We start from the raw sequence: 19,012 nt of genomic DNA, 5'->3' as shown, positions 1-19,012 counted from the left end.
AATTCCAACAACAAAAGCATGGAAAATTGCCTTAGGGCACAAGCACACAGGACAGGAGCAAGCCATGTGCACAACTGTATCAACTGTTCAACATTTTAATCACATTGAATGTTGACAATGACACAAGGTTTACACACATGGACCAGCCAAGATAATAAAATGTGAGGCTGGATGAACACAGCAGGCCCAGCAGCATCTCAGGAACACAAAAGCTGACGTTTCAGGCCTAGACCCTTCATTAGAGAGGTCTAGGCCTGAAACGTCAGCTTTTGTGCTCCTGAGATGCTGCTGGGTCTGCTGTGTTCATCCAGCCTCACATTTTATTATCTTGGATTCTCCAGCATCTGCAGTTCCCATTATCACATGGGCCAGCCAGTTCAGCTGATCTATATTTGTGTATAGGTGCCACATGAGCTACACCTCTTCCTTGCGTATTCCTTTCTTTCTTGCATACTTGTCTAGCTTCCCTTAAAGAAACCTATGCTATTTCCTTCAATAACTTCAGTGTGGTAGGAAATCCTATGTTCCAAACACATCACTGCTGTTTAGATGAAGTCTCACGTCCATGGAGAATAAAATTGGGGGTTGGGGCAGGAGGGGTGAGAGGTGGGCACAAAGATGGTGTACATCCCTTTAATTTCGAATTGGCCCTTTCAGTTCAGTGACAAGCATCCCAGCAAGTCCAACAGCTGCAATCAAAACTCATCTAAGAGGTGGAAACAGAGCAGAACAGTCCTCCTGAGACATTACAGGAGGATCAGAATGTTAAAACACAGATAACAAGGCGCTTCCTTTAGTGCCTAGCTAAATCACACTTGATACCCAGAGTCAAAAATCATTCCTAGGGCTTGATGAGCATTTTACATGCTATTTCTGGTTTAATGGGGTAGAGATTTCAAACAAACCGAATATTTTCAAACAACTGTGGAGAAGGCTAGGTGGATTGGTCGTAGAAATTGCCCGTAGTGTGCAGGGATGTGTAGATTAGGTGTATTAGCCATGGAAAATGCAAGGTTACAGGGAGTGGGTGGGGAGGGGTGCTCTTCGCAAGGTACGTGCAGACTTGTTGGGCTAAAGGGCCTGTTTCCATATTGTAGGGACTCTGTGATTCTATGATTTAGCAGCAAGTGTGTCAACAGAGCAAAAGCTCAGTCCACTGGGAGTTCAAGTACGTTATCTTGTTTGTTTAGTATTCAAAAGGAATGGCACATTCAACAAATTAGCATGTAAAATCAACATCTTTTTGGAAACTGAACATAGCAAAAAGCAAATATGGTTTTCTTACAGAATTTCAAACAAACTCTTCTGACAACTCATATCCATACTAAAACAGCAAACCTCCAGAAAAAGAGACAGGATTTGGAAAAGGATGCAGAACAGTTTTATGAAAGCCCTTCCAAAGAAAATCTAAATTCACACAACTGTGGGGATGAATATGGAAGCTAGGGAACTTGGGGAAATGAATGGTAATGTCTTGAGAGGAGTTCATGTTACAGAAGAGGTGAAGCTGAAGCTCTTAAACTGTGTAAAGGTAAAGAGATCCCTGGGACCTGATCTCATTTCCCTAAACTTTGTGGGAAGCTAGGGAAGAGACTGGTGGGCCACTTGCTGAGATATGTCTATCATTGGTAGCTACGGGTGAGGTGCTGGAAGATTGGAGGTTGGCTCATGTAGTACGACTGTTTAAGAAAGGCTGTAAGGAAAAGTCAGCAAAGTACAAACCACTGAGCCTTACGCCAGTGGTGGTTAAGTTGTTGGGGGGGTGGGCACGATTCCAAGTGACAGGAATTAAATGTGTTTGGAAAGGCATGGCCAAATTAGGGGTAGTCAACATGGCTTTGTGCATGGAAAATCGTGTCTCACTAACTCAATTGAGTTTTTTTGAAGAGGACTGACGAAGGCAGAGCGGTAGGCGTTGCCCACGTGATGGACTGATGAGTAAGGTTAAATCACATGGATCCAGGGGAAGCTAGCCAACTGGATACAAAATTGGCTTGAAGGTAGGACACAGGGGGGTAGCAGTAGAGGGTTGCTTTTCTGGCTGGAGGCCTGTGACCAGCAGTGTGCAACAAGGATCAATACCGGGTCCACTCTTTTTGTCATTTATATAAATGATTCAGATGTGAATACAGGAGGTAAGGTTAGTACGTTTGCACACAGCAAAGATTACCACAGAGTACAAAGGGCCTTGATCAGATGGGTCAACAAGTCAAGGAGTGGCAGATGGAGTTTAATTTAGATAAATGTGAGGTTCTGCATTTTAATAAAGCCATTCAGGGCAGGACTGGTATTATTAATGGTAGGGCCCTGGGGAGTGTTGCTGAACAAAGAGACCTTGGGCTGCAGGTTCACAGATCCTTGAAAGTGGAGAGGCAGGTAGATGGCACAGTGCAGGCGGCGTTTGGCACATTTGCCTTCGTTGGTCAGAACATTTGAGTACAGGTAGTTCTGCCAAAAGGCATGTTTCGTTAATACAAATTGGCTATAATGCGATTGATGAATAGTGGATAACGCCAACTTTCTGCCATACAGGTAAAGCGATTTTCTACAGCGATTTCCCTACAAAGCGATTTTTGATGGGGATTTTCCATTACATGATTTTCTACAGTAGGAGGTCACACAAGAACACAACAGTTGCATTATACACCTACCTGTATAGGAGTTGGGAAGTCATGTTGCAACTGTACAGGACTGGTGAGGCCACTTTTAAAATACTGCGTACAACTCTGGTTACCGCTCCATAGAAAAGATGCTGTTAAACTTGAGACGGTGCAAAAAAACAATTCAAGGATGTTACCGGGACTGGAAGGTAGGGAGAGGTTGAATACACTGGGGCTATTTTCCCTGGAGCACGAAAGGTGAGGGGTGACCTTACAGATGTTTATAAAATCGTGAGGGGTGTGGATAGGTTGAAAAGCCAAGGTCTTTTTTGTAGGGTAGGGCAGTCCAAAACTGGAAGGCAGAGGTTCGGGTGGGGGGGGAAGAGGCGGGAGTCAGAAAGGACCTGAGGGGTAACTTTTTCACGCAGAGGGTGGTGCATGTATGGAACCAGCTGCCAGAGGAAGTGGTGAAGGCTGGTATAATTACAACATTTAAAAGGCATCTGAATGGGTACATGAATAGGAAGGGTTTAGAGGGATATGGGCCAAATGCTGGCAAATGGGACTAGGTCAGATTGGAATGTCTGGACAAATTTGACTGAAGGGTCTGATTCCATGCTAACATTTTTTGTTCGAACACTGAAATGTTCATGTACCGGTGTGACTGGAATATTATTTAATGCCACGCACCAGCCACAAATGTACAATCAATTTGGGGTCCTCTGAAGTGCCAAACAGTTGGCTGAGTATCAGACATCATTTTTGAACACTGACCCCTCTCGGCTTTACAAGTGGTTATGTCTTTCAGGCAACCATTTACTGAACAATGAACAATGGTTAAACCCTTGAGACTACCATTCACTGTCCAGTATCACAATTCTACAGTTTTGCTGCTTAAAATCTATACAACCAAAATACAAGGCCAATCATCTTTTAGTCTACTCATTACAGAGACAAAACCACGTCATGTCAAGGCTTTAAATGGAACGTGATTTCTCTCCATCTGCATCACCCTCCACCCCCACAAAAGAAATGTGTAGTAAGAGTTCCACGCATTTTGATGGTCTTGTCTTTTGTGATTTTTTTAAAAATACCTAAACAATCCTCTCCTTCCCATCTCAAAAAGAGGCACCTACCTGTTTAAGTGGGGCTCCTGTTTTTTTGGGACGTGACCTTCTGGCAGGGCAGGTTTGTGGTCTGGCAACAAGCCTGAGAAAAAACAATTAGTAACACACTGGTAACTATAGCAGCAGCTATCTTTTATAGACTGAAACAGTTCAATGTTCATATGTTAGTAAAGGGCCCACACACAAAAAACCTAAAATGCAGCTGTAAAACCACCCACCAGCCTACATAAACATTCCAACCAGCATCTTCTTTTATGAAAAGTAATTGTTTTAACATCCATGACAATTACTATTTAAGTTTACTTTAATAAAAATTCTGGGCGATTGTGGTTTCCATCTTGGCTCTTAGTCATTCAATGCTGCTCCCTCTTTCCCTCGAGAATTCACTGCCAGTGCTGTTTGGTTAGATCCTGTGTCACGTATGTACCTGTATTAGATTAGATTAGATTCCCTACAGTGTGGAAACAGGCCCTTCGGCCCAACAAGTCCACACCGCCCCTTGAAGCATTGCCCCAGACCCATCCCCCTATAACCCACCCACCCCTGAACACTACAGGCAATTTAGCATGGCCAATCCACTTAGGCTGCGCATCTTTGGACTGTGGGAGGAAACCGGAGCACCCAGAGGAAACCCACGCAGACACGGGGAGAATGTGCAAACTCCACACAGACGGTCGCCCGAGGCTGGCATCAAACCCGGGTCCCTGGTGCTGTGAGGCTGCAGTGCTAACCACTGAGCCAACACAAACTAAGAAAAGTGAAAACTTAATACTAAGTTTCATTCTTGCAAGTACACAAACACTCAAATTATAAGATGTAGAGAGTGGATGAGTTTGACTTGTGTTGAGTATAATGAAAAGGTATATACGTATATACATACACATATACAGAAAAGAATTGGTTTTAAAATTTGGATTTCAAAACAGTGGCACAGGATGTTACCTGCTTCCCTGAAGGGTTGTTAAAAAAAAAACTAGGGCAGACTGTCCTTCTGAAACAGTGACCTAATCAATGTCAAAATGCAAGGAACTCCTGGGGTATGCATGGAAAAACTGCTTAGATTGTGGTGGTTTGACAGATAGGGCAAACAATGAAGGCCATTAACTTGTTTTTTCAGATTGATCAAGGATTGATTTTTTCTGGTTTAGCAAACCCAGACACTGATTTGATTTGATTAATTGCTGTCACATGTACCTATATACAGTGAAAAGTTTTGTTTTGTGTGCAGTACAGGCAGATCATAACATACCAGGTCATACAGATCAAAGGGTGTTTAGAGAAAGTGAGGCATTACAAAGTTACAAAGCTGCACAGGAGTGCACAAAAGCAAGATTAAGATTAGATTTGAAATTAAGAGAGATCCATTCAGCAGTCTAATAACAGAGGGGTAAGAAGCCGTTCTCGAACCTGATGGTACACGTGTTTAGGCTTCTGTATCTTCTGCCGGATGGAAGAGGTTGTAACACAGCGTAACCAGGGTGGGAAGAGTCTTTGATGATGTTGGCTGTCTTTCGCCGACAATGCAAGTGTAAATGGAGTCCATGGATGGGAGGTTGGCTTGCGTCATGGTCTGGGCTGTGCTCACAACTTTCTGTAGTTTCTTGCGGTCCTGGGCAGAGTAGTTGCTGTTCCAAGCCGTAATGCAACCAAATAGAATGCTTTCTACGGTGAATGTTTTGAGGGCAGATCAGAAGGGACCCGATTCTAATCGGAACAAAGTCTCTCTCCCGGAAGGGAGTTGTTTCTCAGAACAGTTAAACAAGATAGGTCCCCTCAGTAGAAAAGTTTAATTAGTGTAATTTCCAGGCCAGTTTCTGGGAACGAGTACGGTTAGAAATCTGCAAGTTATTAGAAGCTGAGAAAGTCTGCTTTGAATAGTCATATAAGGTGACTCCACAATTTGCAGGACAGAAACCAGTGAGAATCAGTTCAGCTGAACTTAAAATTTGACGCAGAGGTAGTTTCTCCGGATTGGAACCGCTGTAAAGTGATAGTACTAGGGATTAGATTGAAACTTTATTTTGTTGGTTGTTAAAGATGTTTCTTTTTCCAAGTCTAAAATCCTTTTTGTTTTGACTTTTTTTGCAATAAAATTCTGTTCTGCTGTTAATGTCATTCCAGTGACCCTCTTTGAAGGGCCATCAGACCCGAAACATTAACTCTGTTTTCTCCTTCACAGATGCTGCCAGACCTGCTGAGCTTTTCCTGCAACTTTGTTTTTGTTCCTGATTTATAGTATCCGCAGTTCTTTTGGTTTTATTTGGTTTAATTTGGCGTTGCGTTCAGCACAGCATCATGGGTCAAAGGGCCCATTCCTGTGCTGTACTTCTATGTTCTATATTGACTGCCAGAGCAACTCCATTTCAAACAAATTCCACTGTGCCTCCACCTCTGCTGGGTCTGTCCTGCCAGTGGGACAGGAAATATCCACTGATGGCGATGTGGTGTTTAGGACATTGCTTGTCAGGTATGATTCTTTGAGTAAGATTATGTCAGGCTGTTGCTTGCCTAGTCTGTGAGACAGCTCTCCCAATTTTAGCATTTGCCCGCAGCTATTAGTGAGGAGAACTCTGCATGGTTGACAGGGCTGTTTCAGCCGTTGTCTTTTCCAGCACCTAGATTAATTTCACGTGGTCCATCCGAATATTTCTTCATTGAGACCTGGCAGCGATCTTCAACTGCTCCATCAATGACATTCCCTCTATCATAAGGTCAGAATGTTCAGTGCCATGTATGACTACTCAGACATTAAAATGTTCAACCTTCAGCATGGGAATCAGTAGGGGTTTTCCTTGCCCATGTTTAACCCAAAGCTCTGAGGCTTCTTCATGGGGTCCAGAGCCAATTTTGAAGACTCCAAGGACAACTCCCCCCTGATGCTTGAAAGCAAGAAGATCTGGACAACATCCAGGTTTGGGCTGATAAGTGGCAAATGACATTCACACCACACAAATACCAAGCCATGACCATCTCCAATAACAGACAATCAAACCAATGCCATTTGATATTCAATGGTGTTACCATCACTGAACTCCCCACAATCAACGTTCTTGGGGTCACCAGTCTCCAGAAACACAACTGGACTCACCTTATAAATCCAGTAGCTGCAACATCACGTCAGAGGCTTAGGCATACTGTGGCTAGTAGCTCACCTCCTGACTCTCCAAAGCCTGTCCACCACATACAAAATATAAGTCAGATGCTTAATGGAATACCTCCCACTTGCCTGAATGGATATAGCTCCAACAATACTCAAGGCCTTTGACAGCATCCAGGACAAAGCATCCAGCTTGACTGGTACTCCATCAACAACTGGTGTACAATGGCAGCACTGCGGACCATCTGCAAGGTGCAGTGGAGCAACTCACCAAGGCTCCTACACAGCACCTTCCAAACTCACAACCCCTGCCAAGGAGAGGGAGACGAGCGACAGATACATAAGTACACCATCATCTCAAGTTCCCCTCAAGGCCACACACCCCTCCAGACCTGGAAATAAATTTCATTCCCTCACAATCACTGGATCAAAATTCTGAAACTCTCTCCCTAACAGCCCTGTGGGTATTCGTACACCTCACAGATTGTAGTGATTCCAGAAGATACCTTAAAGTCACCTTCTGGAGAACAATTATGGATGGGCAAAAAAGTCCAAACTAAAGTCAAACAAGGCCCAAAATTTGTTAGGAACAAAATAAGAGATATCATCATCCTAACCAGATGTTCAATCTTCAAGCAGATGTAAAAAAGAACCCGGGACACTAATTTCATAGAACATACAACAGTACAGGCCCTTCGGCCCACAATGTTGTGTTGAACTTTTACCTTAAACCTAAGGTCTATCTAACCTCTACCATTACCTTATACTATCATCCATATGCCTATCGAATAGCCACTAAAATGCCCCTAATGAGGCCGGCTCCACTACCCTCTCTGGCAATGCATTCCACACCTCTACCACTCTCTGAATAAAGAACCTACCTCTGACGTCTCCCCTATATCTACCGCCACTCAGTTTAAAACTTTGCCCCTCGTAGGAGACTTTTCCTCAATGTCCTGTACAATGTTTATCATTTAAACAACATCAAAGAGATTTCCTGTCATTCACAGGCTGCTACTAGCAGCAAATTGGATACTGCATTTCCTAACACTGCAACAGTGGCCAGTTTTCAAAAACACTCCAGTGGCTGCGAAATGCTTTGGAAGATTCTGTGAAAAAGACCCTTCTTTTCCTATACTTTATGCATTGAATTTAGCCACAAATATACTTACAAAACTTGGAAGGCCTATTCATTTATTTCTGATGAGACAGCATAAACTAGCACAATGTATTATGGACTTAGTCGACCAGAGTATCTGCAGTTCAAAGCCTAAACACAGTCCTGAGACCTTCCTCTAGAGGGCCTGTTTCACCTGCTTTTGAATCAATTGTGCACTTATACTTCGCCACAGTATTGGCTCAGCAGGTTCTTTTGCAAGTGGCTTGTACTAGCTTAAACCAGATGCAGGTTGGGGGTTTTCAATCTTTCTCTGCATTGATAGAACATGAGCAGAGGTCAGGAGTTTAATTAACTTTCTATTACCTCCCATCCCTGACAAGCTCCCCGAGCCAATGATTCTCAAAAATACAATGATGATAGATCCTGAGAGGTGAATCTGGGCTGCAGTACCAGAAAGTCTCTTCACCAGAGCTCAGCTTAAAATTTTAATTTAATTTTAACTTGCTTCTCTTTCCACATCTTATTTCAAGAAAATGAAGTCTACAAACAGTTTGAACATAAGAGCTGGCAGGAATGTAGCAATCAACGATCAAGCCATAAAACATCCTGTGTGCATTACATGTTTACAAAAATTCCTCTTTCCAAACAACTAAGAAACAACTTGCTTTTGTATGGGAGCAGTCCCAGTGTAAACTCTCAACACAGCAATCATGGGACAGCGCAAATGCAGGTTACTGGTCAAATTACCATTTGGTAAGTTTAGTGTCCGGATCAGAGATGACTAAGGGTAGGGGATGTGATGGACTGAAGCTGTATCCAAGTTACATCACTGTTCCTGTACAGCTGGGAACCCATGGTCATTTGTCTCTCTTTGGCATGAGTGCATCCTCCCTTGTCAGCAGGGCAAAGTACATTCTGTTACAATCAGTTGCCAGCTGAGAATTTCCAATTTGTTAAGATTCCAGATGGGAAAACCCCCAAACGTTTATATTCCCAGATAAGAAGGGATGAACAGCTCCCCTATTTTATTCAACCCCTTTCTGGGTTGGTGGTGACAAGGTGAATTTGTAGAGGATTCTTTCTTCATGGATACCTTTCCTAAGCCAAATACATTTATGGTTTGAAAGGAACTAATTAACCAGGTTTCTTTGACATAAAGAAAGGCTGTGTTTATTCACTACTAAATGTGAGAAAACAAACCACAACATATATAAACATAGATTAGAAATGTGAATTCAGTAAAAACAATTAAAGAGGAATATGAACCAGTCTTTGGATGGTGGAGTTTTGCAGCTGCTAAGTTGGTTAACTCTGATAATGCTGTCATTTGTAAAGAAGCAGATGATTTTGAGATCCTTGGGTCTTCAAGTTAGCCAAGTGTTTTATCGGGATTTCTTTCCAACAGTGACCTAACTAGCTTACACAAGCTGTGGCCTTTACAGCCCAGTGATAATGGGAACTGCAGATGCTGGAGAATCCAAGATAACAAAGTGTGGAGCTGGATGAACACAGCAGGCCAGGCAGCATCTCAGGAAGACAAAAGCTGACATTTCGGGCCTAGACACAGCTCTCTGATGAAGGGCCTAGGCCTGAAATGTCAGCTTTTGTGCTCCCGAGATGCTGCCTGGCCCGCTGTGTTCATCCAGCTTCACACTTTGTTATCTTAGCCTTTACAGCCCACTAGACAAGCACACTGGGCCAACGTGACACAGGGACTAGGGACATAATTGGCTTTTAACAGCCTGGAAGGGTAAAACATCAACAGGTCTGCGGTTTAGGACACAATCCTCAGTCCTTCATTATTTCTATAGCAAAAGGAGTTCGCAGTTTTGAACTGCAACGTCCTTTTTAAAGGGTTGTTGTTTGGAGTGTCTTTGGCACCTTTGGGCATCTCAGGGCTGTGTAATCCACAAGGAGCTTTGCCAGACAGCCACTGAATTTAGATCTCTGTCACCTTTTGGTGCTTGTCCTCAGATCTCAAAACTTGGGAAACTCCTTACCACACCCAAACCTTCCTTCCTTCCTCCTACTAAAAATTACTCTTAGCAAGAAATACCATGTGTTGAGCATCTATACTGTCCGAAATTGGTTAGCAAACGATAGTAGAAGCATTACTGAGGAAGGTGCACCAGTTGATGATGAGTAGCAAATAACTATCCAGGTTTTATCTAATGTTAGACATGCGTTCTGAATTTTCAAAAGATATGATTTTTTAATACGATCCACCAATTTTTGAGACATACAGTTCACATACATTGCATCTGATCATCAGTGAAATTCACACAGCACATTATTCATTATTTAATAGGTTGAACTTTTTGGCTTGATGGTAATTATTCTCCCTTTATTTCTTGCAAATTGTCCTGATGAGTGCAAGATGACAAGCTTCAAGAAAATATATCCTTTTCTCAGCAATATTCAAGTTCCATGCCCCAAATGACTCCTAATATACTGAAACTAATATAGTAAAATCAGGGGACCCCAATTTACAAGTATGTAACTTACGAAAACTACTAACATGATTTCATGTAAGTTATGTAATTGAAAATATGTGACATATGAATAATTCCTGTACTTATTAACAACTGCCTTAAACTGTCATGCATTGTGTTCTGACTTGCATACAAATCAACTAGCGAATAGACTATAGAACCGAATCCATTTGCAACCCTGAGACTGCCTGTATATTCTTTTAAAACGAAGTAATCACTACATGATATCAACTAAGGTTCAGGCAGAGAACCCTGGCCTCTGACTCATGCTGACCCTTAGAAAATCATACTATAACTAGACAACACAATTTAACGTTAGAAAAATCATGTTTGAAAAATGTAATAGCTTTTTAAGGATAAACTCGCAGGGAGGATGAGGAACCAATGGCTGTAGCTTATATATTTCATTTTCAAAAAGCATTGCAAAATCTGGTATAACCACCTTTTGTGAAGCATCTTATCTTTTCAAAAGATAATGTGCCGTACAAAAGATTAATACACAAGATAAGGGCAAGTGATGTTGGGGGTAACATATAAGCAGGAATTGAAGCCGTGTTAAAGGATATGCATCGCAGTATGAATATATTTGTCATTTTCAGTTCGGCAGGTGTTACTGTTGGATGCCACAAGCATGACAGCTATAGCATCAATATTTACAATCCATATTAATAAAGATATTTATTTAGTATTCACTCACACAATAATAGGTAAAGGGATCAGGTGTAATTTAACCAACGCAAAAAAAAAAATCAAAGTTGAATACAGTTGCTGCAAACTAATAGGAAAATATGCTTTACATTAGTGCAAAAGTTTTAAACAAGTCTTGCGACAAAAATGTGGGGCTTTAGCAAGTCCACACTTAGAGGCCAATGGACAATTTTGGTCTCTGTATACACAGAAAAAAATGCTAGCCTCAGAAAGGGTGCAATGAACATTTAATTATGGGGACAAGAGGATTGTCCCATGTTAAGAGATTGGGTAGAAACTGCCTATATTCTCTGGAGATTAGAAGAGTGAGTTCATTGTAGAGATTCTGAGAGTGCTTGACAGGATAGATACTCAAAGGACCAAGATTTTTGTGTTCTTAATTCAACAAGTTTCCTGTTAAATATTTTAAACTTTCCAGCATTGCCTTGAAAAGATAGCAGTCACTCACTGAATTCCTGATTTCCAAGATGCTCATTGATGAGTTTTGGTGATGCACAGCTACATTTATGTACATTTGACATTTATGCTGCATGGCACCCCTCTCAAGTGTAAAAAGTGCAACTCCACAACAGGGACTCAGTCCTGCATGGGTAAAAGGGGTCTTCACCATAAATTGGGCATTGATATTCAATTATAAAAGGAAGCAAAAAGGACTACAAATAAATATGGATGTAAAATCATATGGGCATGGAAAGTAACAAACATGCTCGGATGATTTGTGCCAAACTACACAAAGCTACCTTTCAATTCGAACTGGATGCCAAGTCATTGTCATGATACCCTGTAGAAACCTAGGTCAGCGCTAGCCCATTGAAAAGTAACTCATTGCGCTTGTTGTTTAAACAATGTGAAGAAATTAAGATTTAAAGATAAATTCTCTCACTTTTAAGTTATTCTAAATATAGTTTTTTTCCCCCCCATTGTATCCCTTTCTAGGTGAATGTTCCTCAGAGGCCCTCAGCTCTTTATTTGGAACATGAGTAATTCTAGCATGCTCCAAGCTTTGCCGATCATTGGTTGCCCCTAAAAAGTAGGCGCTGAGTGGCTCCTTTTTGACTGGGAATAATTGCCTTTGCAGTGGGTAGCTGGATGTACCAGAAACAGCTGAATTAATCGTTGTGCAAACCCAGTTAATAGATGGCCAGTTCTCTTCCATTTAGGATACTAATGAGCCAGTTTAAAACCTTCATGCGTTTTCTGGTGCCACCCTAGAAATGGTTAGATTTACAATTTGCAATGCCAGGATTTAATTACGAACTAGGAACAGGACTAGATCACTCACCCTGCTTAACTATTTAATAAGATCACGGCTCCACCTTCCCACATACCTCCTCAAAAACCCTTCACCCCCCTACTGATCAAGAAAAATTCTGTTGCTGGTCGAGTACAACAGCCACTACACGACATGCTCAAACTTTGCTTCATTCTCTTCAGGGGCAAATCACTACTTTTTTAAAAACTTCTCAAAATTGAAGAGTTTTTCAGAGCAATGAAAATTTCTAATTTCAGTTGTATGTCAGGCAGGGCTGGGACATGCAGAGACAGATATATAGATATACTGGGCTTCCCTGAGGCACTGCTCAGCAAACTGGAAGATACCTTTTTTTTTAAAACAAGCAAGATGAGCGAAAGGAAACCCGAATGAGTGTTATGGAAAACGTCTGCTGTGTACATTGCAGATATAAGAAGTCCCCAATGGCAGAAGAACAAACGGAAGATTGCATATCCCACCTGCTGCAAAGGTGAAAGAAGGTTGCAGCAACTAAGTGGTCCTAGTTATCGGTGTTCGACATGCCATTGGAATCTGAACACCCATCATAATCATACAGGCAATGATAGTGCCCAACAGCCCCATATCAAAAAATGTCACACGCAGGTTCTAACAAGTCTAACAACAATATAATGTTTCACATGACCATATGCATATGCATGTAGAAGCTAGACTAGAGGAACAGGCTGATTAGCTTAACAGATCCATGCTGGTGATTATGCATAACTCAACCTTCCTTTCATTCCATTTAATTTTTCACCCAACTTGTCAACATGTTCTATCCACAGTTCCTCTCACATGTTTATTCAGTATTCTCTCATATAAATTCTGCCTTGCGTCATAACTACTTCCTGTGGTAACAAGTTCCATATTCGCATTATTTTGAGAAAATAAGGCTACAGGCTGTTGTGACCGATATCAGTGGTGAGTAAGTTCTGAGAGTAGGATTCACATGCAATTGGAGAGGGTCAGGGATTGATTAAGGATTGCTAGTATAGCCTGGTGCGTGGGAAATCATGTCTCACAAACTTGATTGAGTTTTTTGAGGATGTGACCAAAAAAAAGAGGGTACAGCGGTATACACTGTCCACATGGACTTTAGTCAGGCCGTCAACAAGCTTCTACATAGTAGGCTGGTTAGAAAAGTTAGATCACATGGGAGCCAGGAAGAGCTAGCCAACCATATACAAATTTGGCTCGACAGTAAGACAAAGATTGAGGGTTGTTTTTTGGACCGAAGACCTGCCACCACTGGTGCACCACAGGGATCGGTGCTGAGTCCACTGCTGTTTATCATTTACATAAATGATTTGGATGAGAATATAAGAAGCATGGTGATATAGTGGACAGTGAAGGTGGCATCTAAGAGGGCAACGGGGTCTTGATCAGCTGGGGCACCTGACTGAGGAACGGCAGATGGAGTTTAGTTTTGATAAATGCAAGGTGTTACATTTTGTTGCAAGACAAATCAGCTTAGGACTTACACTGTAGGGCCCTGAAAAACGTTGTCAAACAGGGAGACCCATGGGTTCAGGTACACAGTTCCTTGAAAGTGGCATAACATGTAGATAGGGTGGTTAAGGAGGTTTCTGGCATGCTTGCGTATACTGGTCACAGCACTGAGTGTAGGAGTTGGGATGTCACGTTGTGGCTGTACAGGGCATTGGTGAGGCCACTTCTGGTGTACTGCATACTGTTCTAGTCGCCCATCTATAGGAAGGATATTATTAAATTGAAAAGGGTGCAGAAAAGATTAATGAGCATGTTAGCTTTTCTCTGGTTCCTGAGCTGGCCTATGTTAAGATGCTGGGTTATACTGTGGGTAAGTATGATTACCGCTGATGGCCCCTGTTCTGAAATCTGGAGATTTTCAAAGTTCATCTGCATAGTCCATGAAGCTTCTTAATTCATGTAAATTTGAAATTGGGCCTGATCCTGATTAACTGAAGTTTACATTGATTGAATGGAGCCATGTACACCCACTCATCCACCTACACATTTCATTATACTGTCAGTCAATCTCACCTATTCCACGGTCCTGATCATCTACTTGGCCTTGCAATCTCTCCTGACATCAAGGTCTCAATCGGTTAACAGAACTCCCTTTCTGTCTGCTTCGTCGTATCCTACTTTTCCTATCCTACCTTAATCATAATACTGTTTTCCCCTCACCATCTTTCAATTGAAAAAAGGACTTCATCACTATTACACCCTCATACTAAAAGATGTCTTCCATCTTCCTTTCCCTAAGTCTCAAATACATATACAGATCACAGCCCAAACTACCGTATTCCTCAGAAGGGAAACACTGTGGATGATAGGAATCAGAAAACAAAGCAGAAAATGTCGTTGAAACTCAACTGGTCCAGCAGTATCTGTAGGTAAATGTTTCAAGTTCAATGTGGCTTTTCTTTGGAACAAGAGGAAAAGTTAACTTTGTTAACTCTGTCTCTGCACAGATGTCACTAGATTTCTGAAGGAGGGTCCTGACCCGAAACGTCAACTTTCCTGCTCCTCTGATGTTGCCTGGTCTGCCGCGTTCATCCAACTCTACACCTTGTTATGTCAGACTCCAGCATCGGCAGTTCCTACTATCTCTGAGTGAGTTCCTCATACCCAAGTTGTTATTATATGCAGTCAGCCCTCCACAAACTCAAGTCATAGGAATATAGAGTAGGCTGCCCAAGGCCGAAAAGATCATTCGGAAACAGAACTAATGTGTGAAGTGTGGTAGGTCATGACTAGAATGACCAGTTCAACTTAAGAGCATGTTAAGAAGTCATGTAGCAAAGCAATTAACAATATTAAAGCAAATAAAAGAGAACCAGCAAATACACATATGTCTGCTTTGTTTTGAAGTCAAAGGATATTACTGCAAGCACTTTAGCCCTAAACACCTATTATCAGGAGCACTGGCAAGCAATACTGTTTACTCAAGTAACTATAGTCACAGGTCCTCTCCTTCAGATAGTTAAGAATGAGACGTGCCTTGTGCCAATAGAAATGAAACAGGAAATTACCTTCTGTACTGCAGCTAGGCACTGTACAACTTCACGAATTGTACATTATGTTCCACAGGTCTTTGTGCATCACCATGTCAAATCAAGGCAAAGTCTTCTGTTTGTTCAGTAGGGCTGTGAAAGAGCTCTGTGTGCCAGCTACGTGCCCAGCCAAGTGGTGCCACACTTCACTCACAGCGTGACCTTGACATAACATGGTCAGTCGCTGGTTAACAGGTAACTTTGCAATGGTAGTGGTACAGGGATAGGAGTAAAAGAGACCAAGTACAGAACGGAGCACTTCTTTCTTGTGATACTAATACTTGGTAAGCACTGGAAATTAATGTTATCCACACATAGCCAGACCACAAACCTTCACATGGAAATAAATTCCCAAAAAAGAGATTTGTAGAGAGCACTTGGAACTGAAAGAAGTGACATTTCAAATAGAAGGTGAAACTAAACATTGCACTAAGTGCAATGTCATGCTCAGATGTGCACAAATGCTTTTGCGCTTCAGTGGCTAATATCAGTGCATAGCAAGATTCCACAACAATGACATATATATTGAATTTTCTTCTGGAAATCTAGTCAAGGGTGTAATGTCAGCCTGGAGACTGTAAATGGAAAATTTCAGCTTTTTACAAATAATGCCAGGGGAATTTCAACATCCACTAAAACCACTTGCATAGGCTCTTAGATAGCAGAGTACCACTGTTGGACAATGTAGACCTTTGTTCTCCAGGGCCAAATGCCACACTTGACTGAATGTTTCCTTTCTTTTGATTTATTACAGCAGTGAAATGAGGTCAGCATCAGGCACTTCTGCTCAGGAAAGCAATGAAAGGACCAGCGAATGGACTAGAAATATTACAGTTTTTGCACTTTCCTTCAAACAGGATTACAGCACATTATTGGCACACAAAGTTTTATCCTGTAGCTGACACCAAGGCAATACTGTAGATCTTCTGCCACCCACAAATAGGAACTCGGGGCCATCGATACTATTACTGTGGGCCCATGCCACACTGGAACCAAAAGTAATGCACCCACTCTTGCTACTGTTCCGTTACTGCTCCATTCTCCTCTTTCCTTGCTGCTCCAGCAAAGCCCACTTTTCAGCCAAGAATACGCATGATATGTTTTACTAGTATGTCTAGAAAATCCCAAAGTACATCAGCCATTGTTGAATGCCCTCCACCCAGGCATGTTTTCCTGGTAAATATTTCCAACTGTCAGATTACAATTTAGGTTCTTCACACAGAGGTGCTGGAAACTGATAAATGACAGCAAAAATAGAACAATCTTCCTTTATCCACAGTCTGAACAACTAAAGATCAGCTGCCCACTAACTGTGAATTCAATATGTTGCAACTACAGACTTTCTTCACTTTATTTATCCACGCAGAGCTAGATAATCAAACCTGGCAATAACTTGCCAAATTTTGCAACATGGCAATAAATTTCCAAAAGGGATGTGGAGGGAGTGCAATTTGGGAGATGGAGAAATTAGAACTGAAAGATTCTTCAAAAGTGACATTTCAAATAGATGAAACTAAACATCGCACTAAATACAATGTCATGCTTATATCTGCGTAAATGCTTTCGTGGTTTAGTGGCTAATATTAGTGCATAGCATTACATTGACATGAACATCACACTCCTCAAACAACACAAGTTCACAGCTGATATCATAAACATGCTTCAATCTTGGTGTTTGGTGTTGATACAAATCTTCACTGTACTGACACAAAAACAAAGTTGCTGGAAAAGCTCAGCAGGTCTGGCAGCATCTGTGGAAGAGAAAACAGAGTTAACATTTCTGATCCTTCTTCAGAAAATGTTAACTCTGTTTTCTCCTCCATAGAGGCTGCAAGGCCTGCTGAGCTTTTCCAGCAACTTAGTGTCTGTTCCTGATTAAAGCACCCACAGTTCTTTTGGTTTTTCTTCACTGTACTGATGCGAGTTAGGGATATCTGTCAAGTTTTTGATTTGACCATAGTTTGCAAATTTTTTGGGGTGGCACAGAGGTCAGCCTCAAAGCGCCAAAAATCCAGGTTCAATTCCAGCCTCAGGCAACTGTCTGTGTGGAGTCTGCACATTCTCCCTGTGTCTGCATGGGTTTCCTCCGGTTTCCTCCCACAGTCAAAAGATGTGCAGGTTAAGTGCACTGGCTACACTAAACTGCTCATTGTCTCTACGGAAGGGTAGAAGGTGGGTCTGGATGGGATACTGTCCAGGGGGTAGTATGGACTTGATGGGCCAAGTGGACTGCTTTCGCACTGTAGGGATTCTATGGCTATACACCCACTCGCAGTTTCATCATTACAGTCCAACAGTCAATGTATTACAAAGCGTGGGTTAAGTACAGATCCAGGGTCAGGAGAATCGCCAATCTGGCGAAAGAAAATTTCCCAAGCTTAATTCTTTTTAACTGCATTTTATTGTTACCTCACGGCTCCTGTTAAACTCCTATCACATTACAGCCATTTCACAGCCAGTAACAGCAAGCAAATACTGTCTATTTATAGAATTATACTGCTGTATAGCACAGATGCAGACTCTTGGGTCTAACTTATCCATGCTGACCAGATATCCTAAATTAATCTAGTCCCATTTGCCAGCATTTAGCCCATATCCCTCTAAACCCTTCCTATTCATGTGCCCATGCAGATGCCTTTTAAATGTTGTAATTGTACCAGCCTCCACCATTTCCTCTGGCAGCTCATTCCATACACACAATCCCCTCTGCTCAAAAGGGTGCCCCTCAGGTTACTTTTAAATCTTTCCCCTCTCACCTTAAACCTATACTCTCTAGTTTTGAACTTTCCCACCCTGGGGAAAAGACCTTGGTTTTTCATCCTGTCGACATGTGTCATGATTTTACAAACTTCTATAAAGGTCATCCCTCAGTCTCTAACGTTCTCAAGAAAATAGTCCCAGCCTATACAGCCTATCCCTGTAGTTCAAACACTCCAACCCTTGCAACATCTATGTACATCTTTTCTGAACCCTTTCCAGCTTCACAACATCTTTTCTGTAGCAGGGAGACGAAAGCTGAATACAGTATTTCTAATGCAGCCTGACCGATGTCCTGTCCAACCGCAACATGACATCCGAACTCTGATAGTCAATGCACTCACTAATAAAGGCAAGCGTACCAAATACCTTATGGTCGGTGCTTGAGGCAAAGTATAAGCCTGAACTCTGGGGGAGATCATTTCTCACCACCAAAAATGGCTTCTCACTCCAACACTGCATCGTCTCCTCAGCCCACGTTTGCACATTTTTTTCGAGAAAGGGAGTGGTCTGAGAAAATGACAAGGAAAGAGATGGAAACTATCTAGACGCAAAGCGTTATTTCAGTTTCTCTCTCCACAAATCATCTCCAACCTCTATTTCAGACTGTACTTCTTGGAGTTTTGAAGGTTGAGAAGGTGATATTATTGCAGGATACAAGCTGGTGAGGAATCTTGAAAGTTGGATGCCCAGAGGACTTATCCTCTGAAGCATGAACCTAGAACTCATAAGCACTGTTTCAAAAAAAGAGGGACCATCCATTTCAGATGGAACGAAGATGAATATCATCTCTCGGGGTG

The 19,012-nt window shown here is 42.0% G+C and overlaps 1 protein-coding gene across 1 annotated transcript in view; it reads right to left on the bottom strand.

The window, feature by feature from the left end:
- The window catches only part of mrps18a (mitochondrial ribosomal protein S18A), an 89,802-nt gene that overhangs the window by 56,828 nt on the left and 13,962 nt on the right, over positions 1-19,012 (bottom strand). Inside the window, exon 5 of the mRNA XM_048531963.2 lies at positions 3,737-3,809. Coding sequence (XP_048387920.1) covers positions 3,737-3,809 — 73 coding nt within the window. The remainder of the gene's footprint in view (positions 1-3,736; positions 3,810-19,012) is intronic.

Source organism: Stegostoma tigrinum, chromosome 4, assembly GCF_030684315.1.
Source record: "Stegostoma tigrinum isolate sSteTig4 chromosome 4, sSteTig4.hap1, whole genome shotgun sequence".
Lineage (NCBI taxonomy): Eukaryota > Metazoa > Chordata > Chondrichthyes > Orectolobiformes > Stegostomatidae > Stegostoma > Stegostoma tigrinum.
Note: the sequence above shows the minus strand (reverse complement) of the source record. Positions and strands in the feature narration are given on the sequence as shown.